Source organism: Dermochelys coriacea, chromosome 6, assembly GCF_009764565.3.
Source record: "Dermochelys coriacea isolate rDerCor1 chromosome 6, rDerCor1.pri.v4, whole genome shotgun sequence".
Classification (NCBI taxonomy): Eukaryota; Metazoa; Chordata; order Testudines; family Dermochelyidae; genus Dermochelys; species Dermochelys coriacea.
In genome coordinates this window covers 90,242,305-90,265,412 of record NC_050073.1, presented here as the reverse complement: position 1 = coordinate 90,265,412, position 23,108 = coordinate 90,242,305, and the positions used below count along the sequence as shown (strand labels likewise).

Here is a 23,108-nt window from a genome sequence, read left to right as displayed (position 1 = left end):
TAAGGCTTTATGGAAATATGCTTATGAAGGTATATATGACATAACTGAAATATGTTTTAGGCTCCATATTCCATTGTAACATATCTCTGTAAAGGTTATGATCTACTGAATCTATGCATCCTATTTGTATGCAGGTATCATTTTTGTATGCGAAGTTATGAATATTGGCACTGTACTTGCTTGATTTCTAAGTAGCCTTAGTAAGCATTTGGTCAGCTTCTTGAGAAAGGAATGTGCAAATTAAATGCCCAATCAAGAAGCACTTAACGGACAATGGATCTTGAAGATGCCAATCCACATCTGAGCTTTCCCAGGAATGTGGCTTGGCTGGTAAGAAACTCAGTCATACATGGACATGTGACTTGCCCATGTAACTCCAAAACTGCATTTTGTAGCTGGATTCTACACAGGGGGACGGAGGAAAAAGTCTATTTAAACCCCTGGGAGATCAGTCCATTTTGTCTTCAGCTTGCTCAAAAGATAGCCTCTCCACCCGCAAGGATACCTGAAGGAAACTGGAACAAAGGACAGTAACTTCAGCGGGTGTGAGTGACAAGGAAGCTTGCTGGGTGAGGTTTTTATCTGTATTTAGTTTTCTTAGACATAGACTTGCGTGTTCTACTTTATTTTGCTTGGTAATTCACTTTGTTCTGTCTGTCACTACTTGGAACCACTTGAATCCTACTTTCTGTATTTAATAAAATCACTTTTTACTTATTAATTAACCCAGAGTATGTATTAATACGTGTGGGGGGGGTGCGCAAACAGCTGTGCATATCTCTTTATCAGTGTTATAGAGGGCGAACAATTTATGAGTTTACCCTGTATAAGCTTTATACAGAGTAAAACAGATTTATTTGGGGTTTGGACCCCAATGGGAGTTGGGCATCTGAGTGTTAAAGATGGGAACACTTCTTAAGTTGCTTTCAGTTAAGTCTGCAGCTTTGGGGTATGTGGTTCAGACCCTGGGTCTGTCGGAGCAGACTGGCATGTCTGGCTCAGCAAGACAGGGTGCTGGAGTCCCAAGCTGGCAGGGAAAGCAGGGGCAGAAGTAGTCTTTGAACATCAGTTGGCAACCGCAAGAGGATTTCTGTGATCCAATCCGTCACAATCCCCCCTCATTCTTCTCCTCTGTAGACTAAATAATCCCAGTTCCCTCAGCCTCTCCTTATAAGTGATGTTTTCCAGCACCCTAATCATTTTTGTTTCCCTCCGCTGGTCTCTTTCCAATTTTTCCACATCCTCCTTGTAGTGTGGAGGAGTATTCCCCATAGATGTAAGGAAATCAATGGATTTTAGTGGGCCTTGACTTCTGCTCATTCTGCTATGGTGAGATGGGCATGAGGAGGTAAACACCACCCCATTGTCAAAAAATTTGCAAGAAACGGAATGAGTTGAAACTAAGGTTTTTATAACCCCAAGCAAAGTTCTTCCCAGTTAGGGAATGATTTGTTTACAAGTACTCAGCTGAAAGAATCAGAAAATAAGCAATATTACTGCTGTAAATACAAATAGTTACACTTCGTGCTTTTTATGTTTACTAATCTACAAGGCCATCAGCTGAAAAGTATGAAGGACAGGAAAAATAGTTTGCAGTGTTATAGGTGTGTTATACCCAGGATATTAGAGAGACAAGGTGGGTGAGGTAATATCTTTTATTGGACCAGCTTCTATTGGTGGAAATTATGGTCTTTAGAGCTATACAGAACTCTTCTTCAGTTAGCCCAGTTTTGTTGAGGCCATCCCATGAAATTTGCATCTGTTAGGTTGGATTTGCTCTACTAGGAAAGAAAAATATCATCCTGTGTGTTTGGACTGTGACTAACATGATAGGGCCAAAAGTCTGTTATTAGTAATAGTTTTTTTTAGCAGATGAAATTAATCTTTGCAGGCACATATCACTATATGAATCCAAGAAGCACATTGAAGAATTGCCTAGTTCTTCAAGAGTTTGCTCATGTTGATTCCATGTTAGGCGTGTACGTGTGCCATGTGCACCATCACCAGAGATTTTCCCCCTAGTGGTGTCCGTAGGGCCGGATAGTGCCCCCTGGAGGCCTGTGCTCATGTGCCGATATAAGGGGTGCCCTCAGTCCTGTGCCTTTTCAGTTCCTTCTTATCGCCCTTGACGGTTGCTGGAACAGCCTTCTCTTCCTTGTGTTTTCAAACCTTCTCCGATGGTTTACAGATTCAGATGTGGCTTGCATCGATCTACTCACCAAGCAGGCACCATTTGGACTCGATTCTCAGCATTCCAGCATCAGTTCTGGCTTCTTGACATGGTGGTTAGACCCAGTCTCAGTTCTATCCAGAGTGCCTTTTGAGTTCCCGCAGCCATCGATAATGTTGCTGTCCAACGCATCAGACCTGGGGTGGGAAGCCCACCTTGGCAACCTCAGGACCCAAGGTCGCTGGTCAGAGGACGAACTATCCTTACACATAAATGTGAAGGAACTCTGGGCAATTCTGGTGGCCTGTGAAGTGTTCCTTCCACAGTTCTCAGGCAAAAGTGTGCAAGTATTTCCGGACAAAACAGTATCAATGTTTTATGTCAACACACAGGGAGGGGCCCACTCCATGGTCCTCTGCCCAGAGCCCTCGGGCTGTGGGATTTCTGCATGAAGGATTCCATTCACCGAGAGGCATTGCATCTCCCTGGGAAGTTGAACGTTTTGGTGGATTGCCTCAGCAGATCCTTCTCCTCTTGCCACAAGTGGTTTCTCCACCCAGAGGTCATCAGTGTCATCTTCCAGAGGTTGGGAACTCTGTAGGTGGACCTGTTCACCACCACAGAGAATAGGAAGTATCACTGCTTTTGCCTAAGGCTCTCTCTCCGATGCCTCCCTACAGTCATGTTGGACAGCCTTCTGTATGCTTTCCCTCTGATCCCCCTGGTTCACAAGGTCCTCCTGAAGATCAAAGGGGATAAGGCGAAGGTCATCCTGATTTCCCCAGCATGGTGTCATCAGCATTGGTTTGGCATGCTCCTAGACTTCTCAGTCGCAGCCCAGTGGACGCTCCCTCTCAGACCAGACTTGATCTTGCAGGATGACGAGCTACTCCTCCATCTGAACCTCACAGGTCTACACTTGTGATAAATGAAGTGGGGAGGTAGCTCCCTTTTATGGACACCCAGCCAGCCAGTTAGCTATAAAGTCCCTCTTGGTGGCGAGTCTCTGCTTGCTTTACCTGTAAAGGGTTAAAAAAGTCCCCCAGTAAAGGAAAGGGAGTGGGCACCTGACCAAAAGAGCCAATGGGAGGGCTAGAACTTTTTTAAATTGGGGAAAAAAACTTCCCTTTGTCTGTTGTTGTTATGGTTCTCTGGAGAGAGGAGAACAGGGAGCATTTATGCTGTGAGAAGCTTAAGCCAGATATGAAAAAACCATCAGATCATACCTAGAAATTGCTTACCTGAAACCCCAGATATGTAAGTAAATTAGGTAATGTCTAGAAAGACATGATTAGGTTTATTTCTGTTTATCTCGAATTGGCTTGTGGACTCCTCTGTGCTAACCCAAAATGCTTTTTGATTTGTTTGTAACCTTTAAGCTGGACCTCAAGAATGTTATTCTTGACGTTTAAATTTTATAAGTGGGTTTTTTTAAATCTAGCAAAAGCCTAAGTTCCAGTTGTATTTTCTTTCTTTTTGTATTTAATAAAATTTACCTTTTTTAAGAACAGGATTGAATTTTTGGTGTCCTAAGAGGTTTGTGCATATGCTGTTAAATTAGCTGGTGGCAACAGCTGATTTCCTTTGTTTTTCTTTCTCAGCTTTTCCCCAAAGTGAGGGTGAAAGGGCTTGAGGGTACCCCACAGGAAGGAATTCACAAGTGTGCCTTTCTGGTTTCAAAAGGGTTTTTTGCATTTGGGTGGTGGCAGCGAAAATGTAACCTTGGGAGTTTAATACAAGCCTGGAGTGGCCAGTATTAACTTTTAGAATCCTTGAGGACCCCCACCTTCTGCACTCGAAATGCCAGAGTGGGGAAACAGCCTTGACAACACTTGACAGCATGGTTGCTGCATGGCTAAATCCCGAGGAGAGAGCATTCCCGGAGCAGGTCCAGCAGGTTTTGCTAGGAGCAGAAAGCCCTCTACATGGCCAAGTGGAAACGCTTCACTTGCTGGGCAGCCAAGTGGGGCCTTTGCCCGGTGCAGGTGTCCATGCAGTCCATCCTAGAGTATCTCCTTCATCTGAAGCACCAAGGTCTTTCACTGTCTTCAGTTAAGGTCCACTTGGCAGCTATCTCAGTGTTCCATCGCCCGATCCAAGGCAGATCTTCGTCCAGCAGCTGATGAGCAGATTCATTAAAGGTTTGGAGAGGCTCTACCCACAGGTTTGTGACCCAATCCCACCTTGGGATTTAAATCTGGTCCTGTCCAGGCTCACAGGGCCACCTTTCGAGCCCTTGGCATCTTGCTCCCTGCTGCTGCTCTTACGGAAGGTTGCTTTCTTGGTAGCAATCACTTTAGCCAGAAGTGTTTCAGAACTTCAGGCTTTGACCTCGGAACCTCCCTATACTGTTTTCTTCAAAGATAAGATCCAACTGCGTCCCAACCTAGCCATTCTACCCAAAGTGGTGTCGCAGTTTCACATCAATCAAGACATCTTTCTGCCTGTCTTCTTCCCGAAACTGCACAAAACAGAAGAATGGTGTCTGCATTCTCTGGATGTTAGAAGGGTCCTACCTGTTTTTATTGGCAGGACAAAACCCTTCTGCAAATCAGTGTAGCTTTTTGTTGCTGTCATGGATAGAATGAAAGGGTCTCCCCAGAGGATCTTGTCCTGGATCATGGCCAGCATCCAGACCTGCTACCAACAGGCAAAGGCCCCTCCACTGGCCATCGTGAAGATCCATTCTGTGAGAGTGCAAGCATCTTCAGCAGCTTTCCTGGTGCAAATACCAATGCAGAGCATCTGCAGAGCAGTGACATAGTCATCAAGCCACACATTCACATCCCATTATTTGATCACCCAACAGGCCAGAGATTATGCCAGTTTCGAGAGAGCTGTGTTACAATTGGCATGCCCCTGAACTCCTAGCCCACCTCCAGGGATATTGCTTGTGAGTCACCTAACATGGAATCGACATGAGCAAGCACTCAAAAAGAAAAAAAGGTTACCTACCTTTTGTACCTACCATTTGTTCTTCCAGATGTATTGCTCATGTACATTCCGTGACCCACCCTCCTATCCCACCACCAGAATTGATGGCAAGAAGGAAATGGAAGGGCGCGGGGCCAGTGGCACCCCTTATACCAGTGCACGAGTGCAGGCCTTCAGGAGACACTAGATCCGGCCTTCCAGATACCACTACGGGAAGAATCTCTGGCAATGCTGTATGTGGCATGCGCACACACTTAACATGGAATGGACATGAGCAACACATCTCAAAGAACAACAGTTACGAACAGTAGATAACTGTTTTATCCTAGGTGGCAGCTGTGTGTAGTGTGTGCAGTGCTTTGATGCAAGATAAAATAAAATGAATACATAGAAGAGAAAAACTGATAACAGTTACATAAGAGTTGTGGTTCCTCTATATAGTTATGATACACAATACATGGTACAGCTTGCCACCAAATGCAACATTTTTTGGAGGTGGCATAGATACAGTTGGAGCAGTTTCCAGCTTGGAAAGCCAGGATATGATGTTTGCATAGCTGTCAAGGGATCAGTCCTAGAGGTGTTGAGGAGCTGCCAGCTGCTCTATCATTGAGAAAATTATAGGAATATTTTTAGACATAATTTTGTGTTAATGTAAAAGGTGAGTTTGTCAATTTGAATATGTGAAACATCTGTACTACTCATGCCCGAGTCCTCTGTGTCAAATCTCTTCATAAATTACACCGTAATCATTGAAAAATTATGTTTGAAGAAATTCTCTAAGCTTATTCAACAGGCAAATACCTCGGAGTTCAAAACTAGAGGCAAATGCATCTAATTTTAAAATGTAAATCCTTTTGAAAATATTGTTTATTTTCCAATATTGGGGTCATCCTACTATTCTTATCCCCATGCAAAAGCTACTTTTTGCTTAGCAGTCCTCATTTTAAATTAGACCATGTCTAAGCTACAGAGTTAAGTCCACTTAAGTTACGTCAGCTATCATAAACCACTGTAATTACAACGCTTGTGCGTGTTCACACAATGTTCCTTATGGCAGCGGAGCACATCCACAGTCGGTGCTTTAGCACCAACAGAGAGAGCAGTGCAATGAGGGTAGCTAGCCCACTGTACAAATCACAATCTTTTGCTTCTAGGAGTTTTGGGAATGGATTGCAGTGTATCATGGGGGCAGAGGTGCTCCACCAGTATATAGGAGCTGCCCCTCAAAGGCATATCTGCAGAAGCAAAAGAAACTATGCACAGAGTCCGTATTGTGAGTGCACTCACAGCCTTGAATCATAAAAGTTACATTTACCTCTTTCTCACTTTCCCTTGGCAAGCACAGAGCACGGTGAAAGCCATAAATATGGTGAGTTTGGCCCAAGCGGGGAAGGTGCAAAATAGGACAAAGGGTGTGGGTGGTTTCAGAGGGGGATCACAACAAGCGTCTAGTGACACTATTCTGAATACTTGCACTGTTTTCCATAGGTGGGTGTGATCGAAGCTGGTATCTCATTGCTGAGGGTAAACAAGGATACAAAGGTGCATCTCTGCATGCATGCAGCTTCAGATCAGGTCCATATGTTGCTCATCTCTGTGCTACTTTGATTCCTGCAGAAATAGTTACCGATTGGCACAGCAATGATTCCTACAGCAGGGAAGAAACAAAGCAGCTCTTCCAAGGAACCTTTGGCAGAGGATTGCAGAGTACTTTTAAGAAAGTTTCCTAGAGATCTCTCTGGAGGATTCCTGGGAGAGGCCGGTGTGTATTAACAAATTTTTCCACAGGGTCCCCATTGCAGAGCTGCACAGGGGAATGTGAAGCAGATGCAAACAGTACCCAGTGTTATTTTCTGTCCCTTCTCCCACTTGTACCATGTAACAAAATAAAAGACACTTCTCCATGTAACTGTGCAGTATTGACGCAAAATGAGTACTTACTGGAGCTCTCTTCTCCTAGTTCAGGTGAGCCAGAGCTGGAGTACTGGGACTCGCTAGACCCCTCTGCTCACTGTGCCACCAGATGATCCTGTCACCTGTCCCACATCCTCCTCCAACTCAACTTCCTCATCTGCCACTTTGTATTCACTTTTTTTTTCCACCAAATGCATCCGATGAAGTGAGCTGTAGCTCACGAAAGCTTATGCTCTAATAAATTTGTTAGTCTCTAAGGTGCCACAAGTACTCCTTTTCTTTTTGTGAATACAGACTAACATGGCTGCTACTCTGAAACCTTTGTATTCAGGGTTGACTCCGCTGATTGCTGCCTCCAGTCCTCCCAAAATATCCCTGGGGCTCTTGGTGGTGGGAGTGGGATTGCCACTGAGGATGGCGTGAATCTCCTTGTAGAAGCGGCATATCTTTGGCACTGCATCAGAGTAATGGTTGGCCTTCTGGTATGCCTGCCTCAGCAACTTGATCTTAGCATGGCATTGCTGCGTGTCCCTTTCATGCCCCTTCTCCTCCATGCTATGAACAATCTGCTTCTAGGTATCCAAGTTCCTACAGCTGCGACTACACTGCCTTGTCTTTCCATGGACCCAACAGATCCAGTATATTTCAGGTGGTAGCATGTTTGCTGCAGAAAGCAGCATGGTCAGCTGGGAAGAAGCGATGTGAGCTCTCCACACTGAACAAACAGGAAGTGGAATTGCAAAAATTCCAAGGTTTTAAAGAGGGGGAAGTGCATGCCTGTGTACTTCGCTGCATGGTAGTGGAGTTGAAATTGCTGACCAGAGAGGTCATGATGAGCATTGTGGAACATTTTCCAGAGGCCACTTAGGGCGACATAAACAAGCAAAGTGACTACACTGACACTGCATTGCTCTACCTTGGTCGCAAAATGCTCTATACTTCTTGTCAAGGTAGTTTTATTATGTCAGTGTAGCAGGAGAGTTAAATTGGTGGGAGAAGTATTGTAGTGTGTACACCTCCACTGTTTTGTCAACGAAAACTGACTTTTGTCGACAAAACTGTATAGTGTAGTCTACAGAACTTGTCATCTGGATTGCCACAAACCTTTATTAGATATGTAAATATTCTCTTGGTGTTCCCAATCCAGATGTGGTTCATTGATGAGAAAGCTCTTGAACAAGTGTAAGTGCTTGTAACTACCACTGCAACTTCATAGAGGAAGTGGGCATTTCAAAATGGATGTTGTATCTTCTTTTACATTATATTTGTTTAACTGATTTTTGTGTCACAAGTTCAAATATTAATCAGATGTCTCAGACATGCTTGCAAACCACAGCCAAGACTCCGTTTAGACTAAAGTCCCAAAGGTATTAAGGCAACTTGTAAGATTCTTTTATTATTATTTGTATTATAGTGACACCTTGATGCCTTAACTCAGTTTAGGGTCCCTTTGTGCTAGGTGCTCTTACACATAGTAAGAGGCAGTACCAGCTCTACAGAACCAAACAAGCTCAGTGTGGAAGAAATTTAGTCTTATTGTTCTACTGATGAGCTGAAATACAGAAAGATTAAGTGATTTGCTCAAGGAAGTCGGTAGCAAACCTGAATGTCCTGAATGTCCATCCAGTGTTTTAAACACAAAACCATCTTTTCTGTTTTCGAAGGATAGCAACTTAATAATTACACTTCTGTTTTTTTTATCAACTATTCTCAGAGTTAAAACCTAAGATTCCTATACCTAAAACAAAAGAGGGACATTTTCCCCTATTTTCTTAGTTTTTTTTTTTTTTTACTTTCAGCATTTGACAGCAGTTTGTGTCGATTTCACCATTTTACTACTATAGTTAGTAAAGTCTATTTGTTGTGGGCATTTCACACAGCTTCAAGGGAGAGAAAAATATTCTAAATTGGAAAATGTAATTCTAAAACTACAAAAACTGAGAAACACAGTAAACTTGAAATTTACTAGATTTCAAGTTTACTGTGTTTCTCTATTTTGTTCATCCATACTGTTCATATGGTTTCAATGTCAGCCAGTCTTACTGATATCCATTTTTACTGGCAGGAAATCAGCTATAATTTTTACACAGTTGTATTGTAATACTGTGTTTTGGATCTCAAATATGCTAATTTGCACACACTTTTGTGCCAGTTTTCTTTTTCCTAGCTTTTTGAATATGTTTATACTCATTCACCCTCTCCAGTCTTCTATGAGCAATTCTGGCATGGTTTGCACGTTTTCAAAACCACATGTCACTTGATTTTCTTGGATTTTTCACTTTCATTTGATAAAGCTGTTTTTACTGGAATATGTTTCAGAGTAGCAGCCGTGTTAGTCTGTATTCGCAAAAAGAAAAGGAGTACCCGTGGCACCTTAGAGACTAACAAATTTATTAGAGCATAAGCTTTCGTGAGCTACAGCTCACTTCATCGGATGCATCCGATGGAGTGAGCTGTAGCTCACGAAAGCTTATGCTCTAATAAATTTGTTAGTCTCTAAGGTGCCACGGGTACTCCTTTTCTTTTTACTGGAATATGTTGTCTATTTTTCTTTCTGCCCCTTGAAGATGTCCAAAGGAGCTATGATTGTGGTTTAAGGCAACCTGCCGACAAAAATATGTTAGTACTATAATGAAGGGTGCAACTACTGTACAATGCTGATGCAAGTTAACTTTATTTCAACCCCAACATCATGTAGTGGGTGAATGTGACAGGTTGGATCACAGTAACCCCTTGGGGCTGCCACCTGATGTGCCAACACTACTTCTGTCCTTGCTTTCCTGCCCTGGCAGCTTGGGACTTCAGTGCCCTGGCTGGTTTGAGTCAGACCCTCTAGCCTGCTGCAAACCCAGACCCAGGTCTGAACCACATCCCCGAACAGCTGTAGGCTTAAATTGAATGCAGCTTCAGAAGTGTTCCTGTCTTTAACACTCAGATGCCCAACTCCCAATGGGGTCCAAACCCCAAATAAATCTGTTTTACTCTGTATAAAAGCTTATACAGGGTAAACTCATAAATTGTTCACCTTCTATAACACTGATGGAGAGATATGCACAGCTTTTTGCCCCCCCAACCCACAGGTAATACATACTCTGGGTTAATAAGTAAAAAGTGATTTTATTAAATACAGATTTAAGTGGTTCCAAGTAATAGCAGACAGAACACAGTGAATTACCAAGCAAAATAAAATAGAACACGCAAGTCTATGTCTAATACAGTACGAACACTGAATACAGCTAAAAACCTTACCCTCAGAGGAATTCCAGTAAGCTTACTTTTACAGACTAGTCTCCTTCTAGTCTGAGTCCAGCAATCACACCCCTGTTGTTACTGTCCTTTGTTCCAGTGTCTTTCAGGTATCCTTGGGGGTAGAGAGGCTATCTTTTGAGCCAGCTGAAGACAAAATAGAGGGGATCTCCCAAGAGTTTGAATAGACTTTCTCTTGTGGGTGGATACCCCCTCCTCTCTCCTATGCAAAGTCCAGCTCCAAGATGGAGTTTTGGAGTCACATGGGAAAGTCACATGTCCATGCATTACTCAGTCTTTACAGGCAGCAGCCATTGCCCACATGCTACCTTGAATGTCCTCATGTAGACTTCTTATTTGGATTGGAGCCTCCCAAGATCCATTGTGCGTTAAGTGCTTCTTGATTGGGCGTTTAACTTGCAAATTCTTTTCTAAAGAAGCTGACCAAATGCCTTACTAAGGTTATTTAACAGCAAACAAGTATACAGCCAATATTCATAACTTTGAATACAATAATGACACATGCATACAAATAGGATGAATGGATTCACTAGATCATAACCTTTACAGAGATATGTTACATGGCATATGTAGTATAAAACATATTCCAGTTATGTCATGTATATATTCAGAAGCATAGTTCCATAAAGCCTTATGGGGGCACCGTCACAGTGTATTTCAGAAGTTTTCAATGATAATAAAGGCATATAGTGCTCTGATCCCACGGAAAGATTAAATACATTAATCTTAGTATTGTTTGATAAAATCAATGGCAACTGATATCTAGTTTACACACTGATTTGCTAATTGGTTCAGCTGTTCAGTCAATACAAATAGCCATTCTTATTAGGTTTCCTAATACAATAATTAAAAATTCTTGATGAGCCCTTTCTGCTCACTGTCACCCTGAGGTAAAAAGAAATTGCTTTGATATCAACACATACAGCAAGATCAGTTTCTGGATCCTGATCTCTTACCTTTGTGGAAGACAAATGAGCAGCATCTCTGTTCCTGCAAATACTGGAGGCCCTTCAGTCTTGTCTCTGGGTATGTCTACAAATGCAGTTAAAAACATGCAGCTGGCCCATGCCAGCTGACTGGATCTTGTGGTGCGTGAGCTAAGGAGCTGTTTAACTGCTGTGTAGATGTTTGGGCTGGTGCTGCAGCCTGAGCTCTGGGACCCTCCCACCTTGCAAAGTCTAGGAGCCTGGGCTCCAGCCGAAGTCCAAACATCTGCACTGCAATTAAACAGTCCTGTAACCCGAGTCTTGCAAGTTCAAGTCTGCTGGCACAGGCCAGCCATGGGTTTTTAATTGCGGTATAGACATACCTTCTGGGGTTTGGCCATGCCCTTTCCACCCTTTCACTAGATTCTTTGTCTCTGGAAGTGTAAACAAAATGGCAATTCACTGTGCCTGCTTTATTTATTTTCTTTTAAATCTCTTTCCACTCTCTCCATCTACATGTGTGCTCACACATATTCTTTCCGTTCTCCTTGGGGCCAAAATTTATGGAGGTCTCTTCCCCAACAGGGACCACTCAGCCAAGCACCTTCTGACTGTGTCACACCCCTTATCTGACCATGGAACATGACATGTTCAACCCATAGACCCTCCCTCTGCCAGCAGATAGTCTCCACATCAGCTGAGACACCTCTCTGTAAATCAGATTTCTTCAGCACTTATGGTTTAACAGGGTAGACCATCTTTACCTTCAGGGATACTACAGGGGTAAATACCCTAAGGTGCCTTGTCCAATTTATCCCAAAGGAAAAAACTCCAGACACCTTTCCCATGTACTCAAGTGGGTAACAGTCTCTTGGCAAGAACTCATCTCACGCCTCCGTGTTAAAAAATGGCATAAATGTGGACTCATCCAAACCTCCAGTAGGTGGCTTTTTTGTTCCTTAAAGCAACATCTCTTTCCAAATCAGTGTTCCCTACTTGGAATCTACCTAGAGCACTACAAGCCTTTGTGAGTAAGGTTAAGATTTTGTCACCGGTATTTTTAGTAAAAGTCACAGACAGACCATGGGCAATAAACAGAAATTCACGGAAGCCTGCAACCTGTCTGTGACTTTTACTAAAAATACTCTGGGGGGAGAGGGAGACTAACAGTAGAGCCCCTCTAGGGGCTGACTGCCAGCCGCTGGTCCTGCCCCACGCGCTGTCCCAGCTGCTGCTCCTCCCCCGGTGACTGTCCCAGCCTTGGCCGCTGCTTCTGCCCCAGGAATTGACAGCAGCCAGCTGCTGCTCCAGTCCCGGGGGGCGACTGCTGCTGTCCTGCTGCTGCAACTGGATGGGAGCTGACAGCTGCTCCAGCCCCGCCACTGTAGCATGCTGGTGCCACAGATGTCATGGAGGTCCATTCAAGTCACGGTATCTGTGACAGTATCAGAGTAGCAGCCGTGTTGGTCTGTATTCGCAAAAAGAAAAGGAGTACTTGTGGCACCTTAGAGAGTAACAAATTTATTTGAGCATAAGCTTTCGTGAGCTACAGCTCACTTCATCGGATGCATTTGGTGGAAATCCTTATTCATGATCTATCTGGTTAAACCAAGAATATATAGCTCCCTGTATCTCTTTTCTGGTCACAGTCACATTGGCAAAGAAAGTCTTTGAAATCACTGTTTTTAATAATACTTAGGTCTTATATAGTACATTTTCCAGAAGGACAAGATACGTCTGAATCATTCATAGCCAAGGTTAATTCTTCCTCTTGTACCTCAGAGGAGGAGAAATTCTTCCTTCCTTTAGCCCAAAACTTTGTTTCTTTCAATTTTAACTTCATGGGCCTGAAACCATCCAAATACCACATAGTTAGGATCAAGTGCTGAATCACTTGAGCACATTCAGCTGCAGATAATCAGATTCCAGAAAGGACTGGAGCCCACCCAGTGTGGCACGACAGCCTTGTGGGCAGAGAGGCATCGCTGACCATCCGGCCACCTGTTCATCTACCAACGCTTTTATAAAGCACTTCATCTTGAATTTCATTCCTCTGAGAAAAACATCCTTCAGACATCCACACGGACACACCATCAAAGCCCCGACCAGGGGTATTCTATCTGCTACCCAAGATCCATAAACCTGGAAACCCTAGACGCTCCATCATCTCAGGCATCGGCACTCTTACAGCAGAATTATCTGGCTATTTGGACTCTCTCCTCAGACCCGATGCTACTAGCACTCCTAGCTGTCTTTGAGACAGCACCGACGTCCTGAGGAAACTACAATGCATTGGTGATCTTCCTCAAAACACAATTCTGGCCACCATGGATGTAGAAGCTCTTTACACCAATATTCCACATGAGGATGGACTACAAGCTGTCAAGAACAGTATCCCTGAGGAGGCCACGGCACACCTGATGGCTGAACTTTGTGACTTTGTCCTCAACCACAACCGTTTCAGATTTGGAGACAACTTACACCTTCAAGTCAATGGCACTGCTATGGGTACCCTCATGGCCCCACTATATGCCAATATTTTTATGGCTGACTTAGAACAACGCTTCCTCAGCTCTCGTCCCCTACCGCCCCTCCTCTACTTGCACTACATTGATGACATCTTCATCATATGGACCCACAGGAAAGAGGCCCTTGCAGAATTCCACCTGGATTTCAACATCTTCCACCGCACCATCAACCTCAGCATGGGCCAGTCCACACAAAAGATCCACTTCCTGGACACTACAGTGCAAATAAGTGATGGTCACATAAACACCATTCTATACCAGAAACCTACTGACCACTATACTTACCTACATGCCTCCAGCTTCCATGCAGGACACATCACACAATCCATTGTCTACAGCCATGCCTAAGATACAACCAAATTTGCTCCAATCCCTCAGACAGAGCAAACACCTACAAGATCTTTATCAAGCATTCTTAAAACTACAGTACCCACCTGGGGAAGTGAGGAAACAGATTGACAGAGCAAGATGGTTAGCCAGAAATCACCTAACAGGACAGGCCCATCAAGGAAAATAACAGAACACAACTGGCCATCACGTATAGCCCCTAGCTAAAACCTCTCCAGCAGATTATCAACGATCTACAACCTATCCTGGAAAATGATCCCTCACTCTCACAGATCTTGGGAGGCAGGCCAGTCCTCACTTACAGACAGCCCCCCAACCTGAATCAAATACTCACCAGCAACTACACACCACACCACAGAAACACTAACCCAGGAACCAATCCCTGTAGCAAACCTTGTTGCCTATTCTGTCCCAATATCTACTCTAGCGACACCATCAGAGGACCTAACCACATCAGCCACACCATCAGAGGCACATTCACCTGCACGTCTACTAATGTTATATATGCCATCATGTGCCAGCAATGCTCCTCTGCTATGTACATTGGCCAAACCGGACAGTCCCTACGTAAAAGAATAAATGGACACAAATCAGACATCAGGAATGGTAACATATAAAAGCCATTAGGACATTGAATCTTCAACCTTCCTGGACATTCTATAACTGATTTAAAAGAATATATAAGAATATAAAAGAATATACTTGAAGAAAAAAACTTCAGAAACAGACTTCAAAGAGAAACAGCAGAACTAAAATTAATTTGCAAATTTAACACCATTAATTTGGGCCTGAATAGGGGCTTGGGAGTGCCTGGCTATTACAAAAGCAGCTTTGCCTCTCCTGGAATTGACACCTCCTCATCTACTATTGGGAGTGGACTACATCCACCCTGATCGAATTGGCCCTGTCAGCACTGGTTCTCCACTTGTGAGGTAACTCCCTTCCCTTCATGTGTCAGTATAATAATGCCTGCATCTGTAATTTGGACTCCTTGTTGTTTTTGTGGATACAGACTAACACGGCTACCCCCTGATCCTTCAGAAGGAAAGTGCTCCAACAGTAGTCCCAAAATAGATTAATTCTACCAATTTTAGGGATGGAACAACTTTTTCCTCTGCCTTATTTCTCCTCAGAACTAATTTTTCCATGCTGCTTCCTATCTCCCAGTTTGAGATTGGAAGACAAAAACAGAACCAAAATAGAAAATTTGTTACTTGATTACTTCCTTTCTGGACTGACCTCTCCCCATTCTTTCTCCACCTGAAAAAAATTCTGTCTCTGTGTGTGTGTGTGTGTGTGTGTGTGTGTGTGTGTAGCTTCTTTAGTCTCTTTGTATAAAGATAGCACAGTTAGCGCATAATTTATAAATTATGCTTACTCTACTTATAAGAATTAAGTGTTTCCTTACAACTTTGGAAACATTGATCTCGCACAGGAGCAGAAGAGGGTATAGCCAAGCCCCAGAGCGCTCATGGATGAGTCTGAACTGCTCCAGTAGCTGAGAAGTACAGCTCGTTTGTCTTGGACTAGAGGAGAGGTCAGTCCCAGAAAGAAAATCATGAGGAAACAAATATTCCATTGCATATGTTATCAGTGTACTAATAGCATCAGGGGACAAATTTAGAAAGTTCAATGTCAAAGGTGTGTCACAAATGTTTTTCTTTTCCAAGATCATATCCAGTAGATTTTTATGGTGTCCTGGGGGTACTAATTTTCAGGGTGTCTTGTTTTATAAAGTGTTCTGGTTTGATCTGTATAGGATGATAAAGTGAAGCTCTGTGGATTTTTCCCAGATAAATGGTGGTACATGAGAGACATAATAATATAGACAGAAAAACCCTCTAGGCACCTTATACAATTATAATTCCAAAAAACTCAAGCCTCTGTCAAAACCAGTTAAGGTTGCTAAGTGAGAACAGTGTAGTTATCTATCACATCATTAATAAATCCAAGCACTTGAAGCAGCAAATAAATAGTTACAGTAATCATAAATATAGCGCAGTCCATATAATGAGAACATATTATTTAGTAATAAAGAAATGCATATTCCATCACAGCACAACAAACATGGATCGATGGACTGTTGGCTTCTTTTATATTTTATGTTTTGTTTTTGCACTATCTAAACATTATTTTCGTAAGGATACGCTTAAGTGGGAAAATTTCAGTTGACTTATTTATCTCAAGACAGGATTTTCAGGTAAAGTCCTTAAGTGTTTTTGTTGATCAAAACACTTGTGCAAATCTGCACAATGACTCTTGTGCAAATCTGCCTTATACAATGCATATCTGAAAAGATGCACATTCCTGAAATAGTGAAATTAGCCATGCATGCAAGTGCAGCAGGCCTACTGTCTTACTCTGAATGTGCTAAGATGTGCTAAAAGAAAAACATAGCAAATGGTGTCAAACACTACACTAGAAGCTGTGTCTTTTGGTTTCACAGCTAGTGCCCAGACTACTAGGTCAGAGTGCCTGTACCACCCACTGAACCTCATCGTGTCTTTCTTATCCATTTTAAGAATATGATAATTATGTAGTGGTGATAAAGCTTTGTCGTATCTAACACTTTTTTCTCTATAGATCTCAAAGCACTTTACAAAGGTGAGTATTACCCCCATTTTACAGTTACCCTACGTAACTGAGGGAACTTCGGAGGCAGTGTGCTTAATCAAGTAGGCACTGGACTTAAACTCAGGAGGCTTGGGTTCCATTCCTCACTCTGACACTGGCAACAGGTGTTTTTGGGCAAGTCACTTCCCCTCCCTGGGTCTCAGCTTCCCCATCTGTAAAATGGGATAATGACATGACCTTCTTCATAAGGAGCTTTGAGATCTACAAATAAAAAGCACTATATAACAGCTAGAGTTTTTTTCTTAATGTATCAGAGGCAATGTGGTCTATTACCTTAGTTATCAGGTTTCTGTTCTTAGCTGTGCCATGTATGTCCTATATAACTTTTGTCAAGTCACTTAAACCGCCAGTTTTTCAGTTACTCATCTGAAAGATGGATCCATGCACATTATCTGTAGGACAAGGGGGCACTTTAGTTGGAAATGCAGGAGGAAGAATAATTTTTAACAAATGTTGAGATTTCTTTTCTCTTTTTGAAAACCAGCCCTGGCTAGTTCAGAGGCCAATGATGAAAATATTTTTTCTATGTGTGTGCATGTTTGTTTGTTTGGTTTTTTTACCAGCAGCTTCATTTGACAGAGAACGATGTCTACATGCAGCAATGGTCAAAAAAGCAGACAAAATGTCAGGATGCGTAAGAAATACGGTAGAGAATACTGAAAATATAACAACACCATATGAAATCAGGAGTACACGCTCACTTGGAATTTGTGTTCTGGTAACCCCATCCCAAGAAGGACATAACAGAAATGCAGTGGGGTGCTTGAGGCTATAAAAATGAGTTGGTGCATGGAGAAACTCTCACATGAAGAGTTTTGAATGATTGAAAAAATTCATCTTAGAGGAAAGGAATAAGAAAGTGCACTATATATATATATATATATATATATATATATATATATATATATATATATATATATATATATGTATATATATAATGAATGGTACAGATAATGTAGATAGGAACTTCATTTTACAATTTCATATGATGCAAGGACAAGAACAAGAAGGCATCCAATAAAATTAAAAGATGGCAAAAAGGAAATACTTCATGTAACACTCAGTTAGACAATGGAACTCATTGCCATGGAGGCCAAGAATTTATCAGGATTCAAAAAAGGATTGGACATTTACATGGTTAAAAAAATATTCAAAGTCATGATAATAAATACTTCAAAAAATTTCTATCATCTCTCCTGCTTCAGGGCAGAAGCCAGCCTCTACTGGGGGTTAAGAAGAAACCTTTCTTTTTTGCAAGTTCTTTCATAAGTGTTTTCTTCCACCTTCCACTAAAGCAGCTGCTAAAGACGGGATCCTGAACTAAATGGGCCACTGGCCTGATCAAGTATGGCAATTCTTGTGTTCCTATATAATAAGTTTTTGTACAAAATGTTGTATGTGCTAATACAACAAAGACAAAATGAAGCCCTTTCATCATGTTCAACTTGTTTTTTCTAATTATGTATTCTTCTTTATTTGCAGGAGCGCATCATGGCCTTAGAAACAGTAAGTTTCTCTTGTTCCTTTTCAAACCCAATTCTAGTTCTTAAACAGATTTTCATATAGTCTCAAAAGGAAAAAGGTCCAGGATGTGTGAAAGCAATTTTCCAAACACTAACCCAACTTCCAAGAGGTTTTTGTTTGCCAATTGACAAAAATGAACCAAAGAATAGGTGAAATTATCAACTAGCAGTGTGTTGGCATGAGGTCATTTAATGGACATATGTTGGTAAAGCCTAGCATATTTTAAAGGTCAAAGCTCTATAAATACTAATTAGACAAACATTGCCATTTATTGAATTTGTTTAATTTGCTTAAGTTTAATATAAAGTATATATTAGTATCTCTTTACCAGCAATTTTGCACTTGGACAGATGAAATGAGCAAGTAAACTACAATTAATACTTCTGGGGAAATTCTGCATGCGTGGCCCACAATGATTAATTGGTTGAGAAGCACTGCAGTAGAGAGTTGGTAGAGCTTTGCAACTAAATTCTCCAAAAATTCCATCTGAACAAATATTTTATAGCAATACTCTAATCCAATAAGAAATTGAGTAATGTGTCAGTTTATTCCAGGTAAACCCATGGTAACAGTTTCCATATACCTTGTTGATTGTAAGAATATATTAAAAATACCTTTTTCTCTGCTATGCAGGACAATCATGTTAATCAATAGCAACATTTGTGTTTGCCATGGCACTTCCTCCTCCTTCTAAGAAAAATAACCAGATAAACACATCCTCTACTGCATCCGGGCTAGAGGTCTTTTCTTCTGTGCTGGGTGCCATATGAGACAAATCTCTTGATTATTCACTGTCCCTAATTTAAAAAAAATATATCTTTCAAATGTCATTTAAAAAACAAGCAGTAAATGTGTCAAATAATAAATTTCCTAACATCAGCCATTATATTTTGTTCATTCATAAAATATCTGCATGCTAAAATGTACTGTTGCATACAAAATAGTGTAGATCAAACGATTTAGTCCTTTCTTAAACAAAGCTATCATTAAAAAGCTATAGGATTTGGCCCTATGTTACCTTAACACGATCAGTCTGACTTAAATGAAAGACCAGAAAATTCTATTTGAGATTAACTCTTCCTTAGTTTACCCCATTGGGCCAATGTATTACATCTCCTTTGATGTCTATTATAGCTTGCTATTCTCATGCTCATCAACAGAAAACACGGAAGTTGAGGAAAAAGTTACTCTGAATTCTTGGCTCTTGTTAGCTTGGTTCAGACACCTAGGAATGGTTTCTTCTCTCCTTTTCAGTAGTGTAAATCTAGAGTAACTCTGTAGATTTATGCCAGTATCATTGACTGGTCCTGAATGTTATGAAATGGTTTTATATATGGACTTCTTTTTTCAGTATTAGTGTTTTTTGTTTTAAACTATATTGTATGTGCATGAAAGTTAAGGCTTTAAGCATCAGTAAGGCAAATTTCTCCTTGAGGCCTTGAACAGACTCAGAAACTCAAGAGATGCTCTACTCTTCTTTTCCATTAGGAGGACCAGAGTGGAGTCAATTCTCTGTTCAATCTCCCCTTCCAGCAGTAACACTGAAAGAGAGACAAGGATCACAGTGCATCAGAGAAGGGTCTTGTGACCATCTCCGACCCCTGAAATTTAGAGGGGCCCGCAATATTTTCAAATCTCGGGGTGTCATATAGTACTAGGCAGTTCACTCTCATGCCTGTTTCTTGGCTGTCGTTCTATGTGTCTTTGAGCATTTAGGAACTCTTTAATCTAAGAGTTAATAGTCCCCTCCCTTTTTGGTGTGCTACTGTAGTGTCTTGCCAGAACTGCTCTCACATCAAAGGGTTTGGAGTGCTTCTGGCAGTCTTTTGATGTTAGAAAAATGACGAGAGAAGGGAACTCAAAGCTCTTCCACCCTGCCTGCCTTACCCCTTCCTTTCCTTTCATCAACTAGCTAGCATGCCACTTCCTCTAGCCAGTGGTATGACCCTTGCACAAGATTCCCTGCTTCCTTCCTTTCTCCCCAAACCCAAGACCTTTGGTTGGCAGCTACTGAAGCTACCACTGCCAGAAGCATTCCCAGTTACGTTTCCCTGCAGTTTGGGCTCCCACCTGCCTCTTTCCTCCAGGTCCTTACCTTCCTCCTCAGCTACTTATTTACTTTTGTACTCTTTACTTATGTCTGCTTCTCTCATATAGGCTACTGCTCTTGCCCAAATCCCCTTCTGGTTCTCTAGCCTCTTCTATGGCTCTTCTCTTGTCCTTCAGTTCGCTACTAACCTAGCCCCCTCAATAGTTTCCCCCACCCTGTTTTGCAGTTCCTCCTCCTTTTATTGCTCAATGACACACATTTGCCTCCAGCACCTTCCAATGACCCTTTGTCCAAGCTATCTCTTATTTCCTGTTCCTTACCCCATTGCTGCATTTTAAAAAAATAGGATTGAAAAGGTTACCATAATAGATTTATAAGGATACTTTAAACAGTACTCATCTATAGTATCTAGTTTACATACATAGACTCTGCAAAATAAAACTTTTGTATTCAAAGTTTGTCTCCCAACTCTACTTCCCTTAAACGTTGCACATCATCATAAAATTCTATACAAATTTGTACTCCTTATTCTGGAGTAGCGTATTGCTAGTTTTCTGTTCTTAAAATATAGATCCATTTTTGTATTTTAAAATAATGTGAAATAATCAGCTAATATTTTAATGGAAAAAATGAATATGCTTGTGGTGAGACCTTGAAGGCCAAATATGTGACCCAGCATAATCTGAGAAAAGTAGTGTTTTACCTTGCATGTAATAAAAAATGCTTGAAGACAGTGGCACTAGAAGGCATTCTATAGAATCATATAAATGTACAGCTGGAAGAGCCCTCAAGAGGTCATCTAATCCAGTCCCCGATACTGAGGCAAGACCAAGTATACCTGGTCTAACCTGTTCTTAAGATCCATCAATGACAGGGATTCCACAGCCTCTCTTGGAAGCCTGTTCCAGTGCTTAACTATCCTTACAGTTAGAAAGCTTTTTGTAATACCTACCCTAAACCTCCCTTGCTTCAAGTTAAGCTCATTTTTCAACCAATTATGTATCCATCATATAGTAATTTTATCTAGACCACATTTCCCTAGTTTGTTGAGGAGAACATCAATTGGGACTGTGTCAAAAACCTTACAAAAATCAAGATATCATCTCTACAGCTTTCCCCCATCCACTAGGCCAATACACTATTAAAGAAGAAAATTAGGTTGGTATGGCATGAGTTCTTCGAGACAAATCCATGTTGGCTATTACTTATCCTCTTATCTTCTAGGTGGTTATGTTGACTGATTGTTAATCAGTTGATCTGGTATCTTTTCAGGTATTGAAGTTAGGCTGACTGGTCTATAATTCCATAGGTTCTCTTTGTGACCCTTTTAAAAGGTAGACACTGTGGTTGCCCTCCTTCGAGTGATTGCACATGTGCATTCTACTCTTGGTGTGCGCGCCCCCATGCACAGTCACCAGAAATTTTTCCCTTAGTGATACCCATCGGGGTGGTTTGAGTGCCCTCTGCTGCCGCTGGGATCGGTATAAAGGTTCTTTCTTTCTAAGTTCCTTCTTACTGGCTCTGATGGTCACTGGGACTGCTCTCGTAGCTTCTGCAAGTACTCTCAGTGGACTGGTTTCAGAGTCGTAGCTGTGTTAGTCTGTATCAGCAAAAAGAACAAGGAGAACATGTGGTACCTTAGAGACTAACAAATTTATTTGAGCATAAGCTTTTGTGGGCTAAAACCCATTTCATTGGATGCATGCAGTGGAAAATACAGTAGGAAGATATATATACACACAGAGAGAACATGAAACAATGGGTGTTGCCATACACACTATAATGAGAGTGATCAATTAAGGTGAGCTATTATGAGCAGGAGAAAAAAACTTTTTGTAGTGATAATCAGGATGGCCCATTTCCAGCAGTTGACAAGAAGGTGAGAGTAGCAGTGGCGGGGGGGGGAGCGGAATAAGCATGGGAAAATAGTTTTACTTTGTGTAATGACCCATCCACTCCCAGTCTTTATTCAAGCCTAAGTTAATGGTGTTCGGTTTGCAAATTAATTCCACTTCAGCAGTCTCTTGTTGGAGTGTGTTTCTGAAGTTTTTTTGTTGTAATATTGTGACTTTTAGGTCTGTAATCGAGTGACCAGGGAGACTGAAGTGTTTTCCGACTGGTTTTTGAATGTTATAATTCTTCACGTTTGATTTGTGTCCATTTATTCTTTTACGTAGAGACTGTCCGGTTTGGCCAATGTACATGGCAGAGGGGCATTGCTGGCACACGATGGCATATATCACATATAAATGTCTACCAATGTGGTCACTCGATTACAGACCTAAAAGTCACAATATTACAACAACAAAACTTCAAAAACAGACTCCCACGAGAGACTGCTGAAGTGGAATTAATTTGCAAACTGGACACCATTAACTTAGGCTTGAATAAAGACTGGGAGTGGATGGGTCATTACACAAAGTAAAACTATTTTCCCATGCTTATTTCCCCCCCTTGTCAACTGCTGGAAATGGGCCATCCTGATTATCACTACAAAAGGTTTTTTTTTCTCCTGTTGATAATATCTCACTTTAATTGATCACTCTTTTTAGAGTGTGTATGGCAACACCCATTTTTTCATGTTCTCTCTGTGTTATATATCTTCCTACTGTATTTTCCCACACATGCATCCGATGAAGTGGGTTTAGCCCACAAAAACTTATGCTCAAATAAATTTGTTAGTCTCGAAGGTGCCACAAGTACTCCTCGTTCTCAGTGGACTGTATTCATTTGTAATTTATTTTGAATAATTCAGTGTAAGTAAGTTTATTAGTGTTTAGTTAGCTAGGTTTTTACTTCATCTGATGGTT

At 41.6% G+C, this 23,108-nt stretch overlaps 1 protein-coding gene across 2 annotated transcripts in view; it reads left to right on the top strand.

Annotated features, from left to right (window-relative positions):
* The window catches only part of CEP128 (centrosomal protein 128), a 434,621-nt gene that overhangs the window by 346,506 nt on the left and 65,007 nt on the right, over window positions 1-23,108 (top strand). For both annotated transcript variants that reach the window (XM_043516125.1, XM_038407035.2), the window contains one exon: window positions 18,207-18,230. In XM_043516125.1, the coding sequence (XP_043372060.1) occupies window positions 18,207-18,230 (24 nt within the window). The remainder of the gene's footprint in view (window positions 1-18,206; window positions 18,231-23,108) is intronic.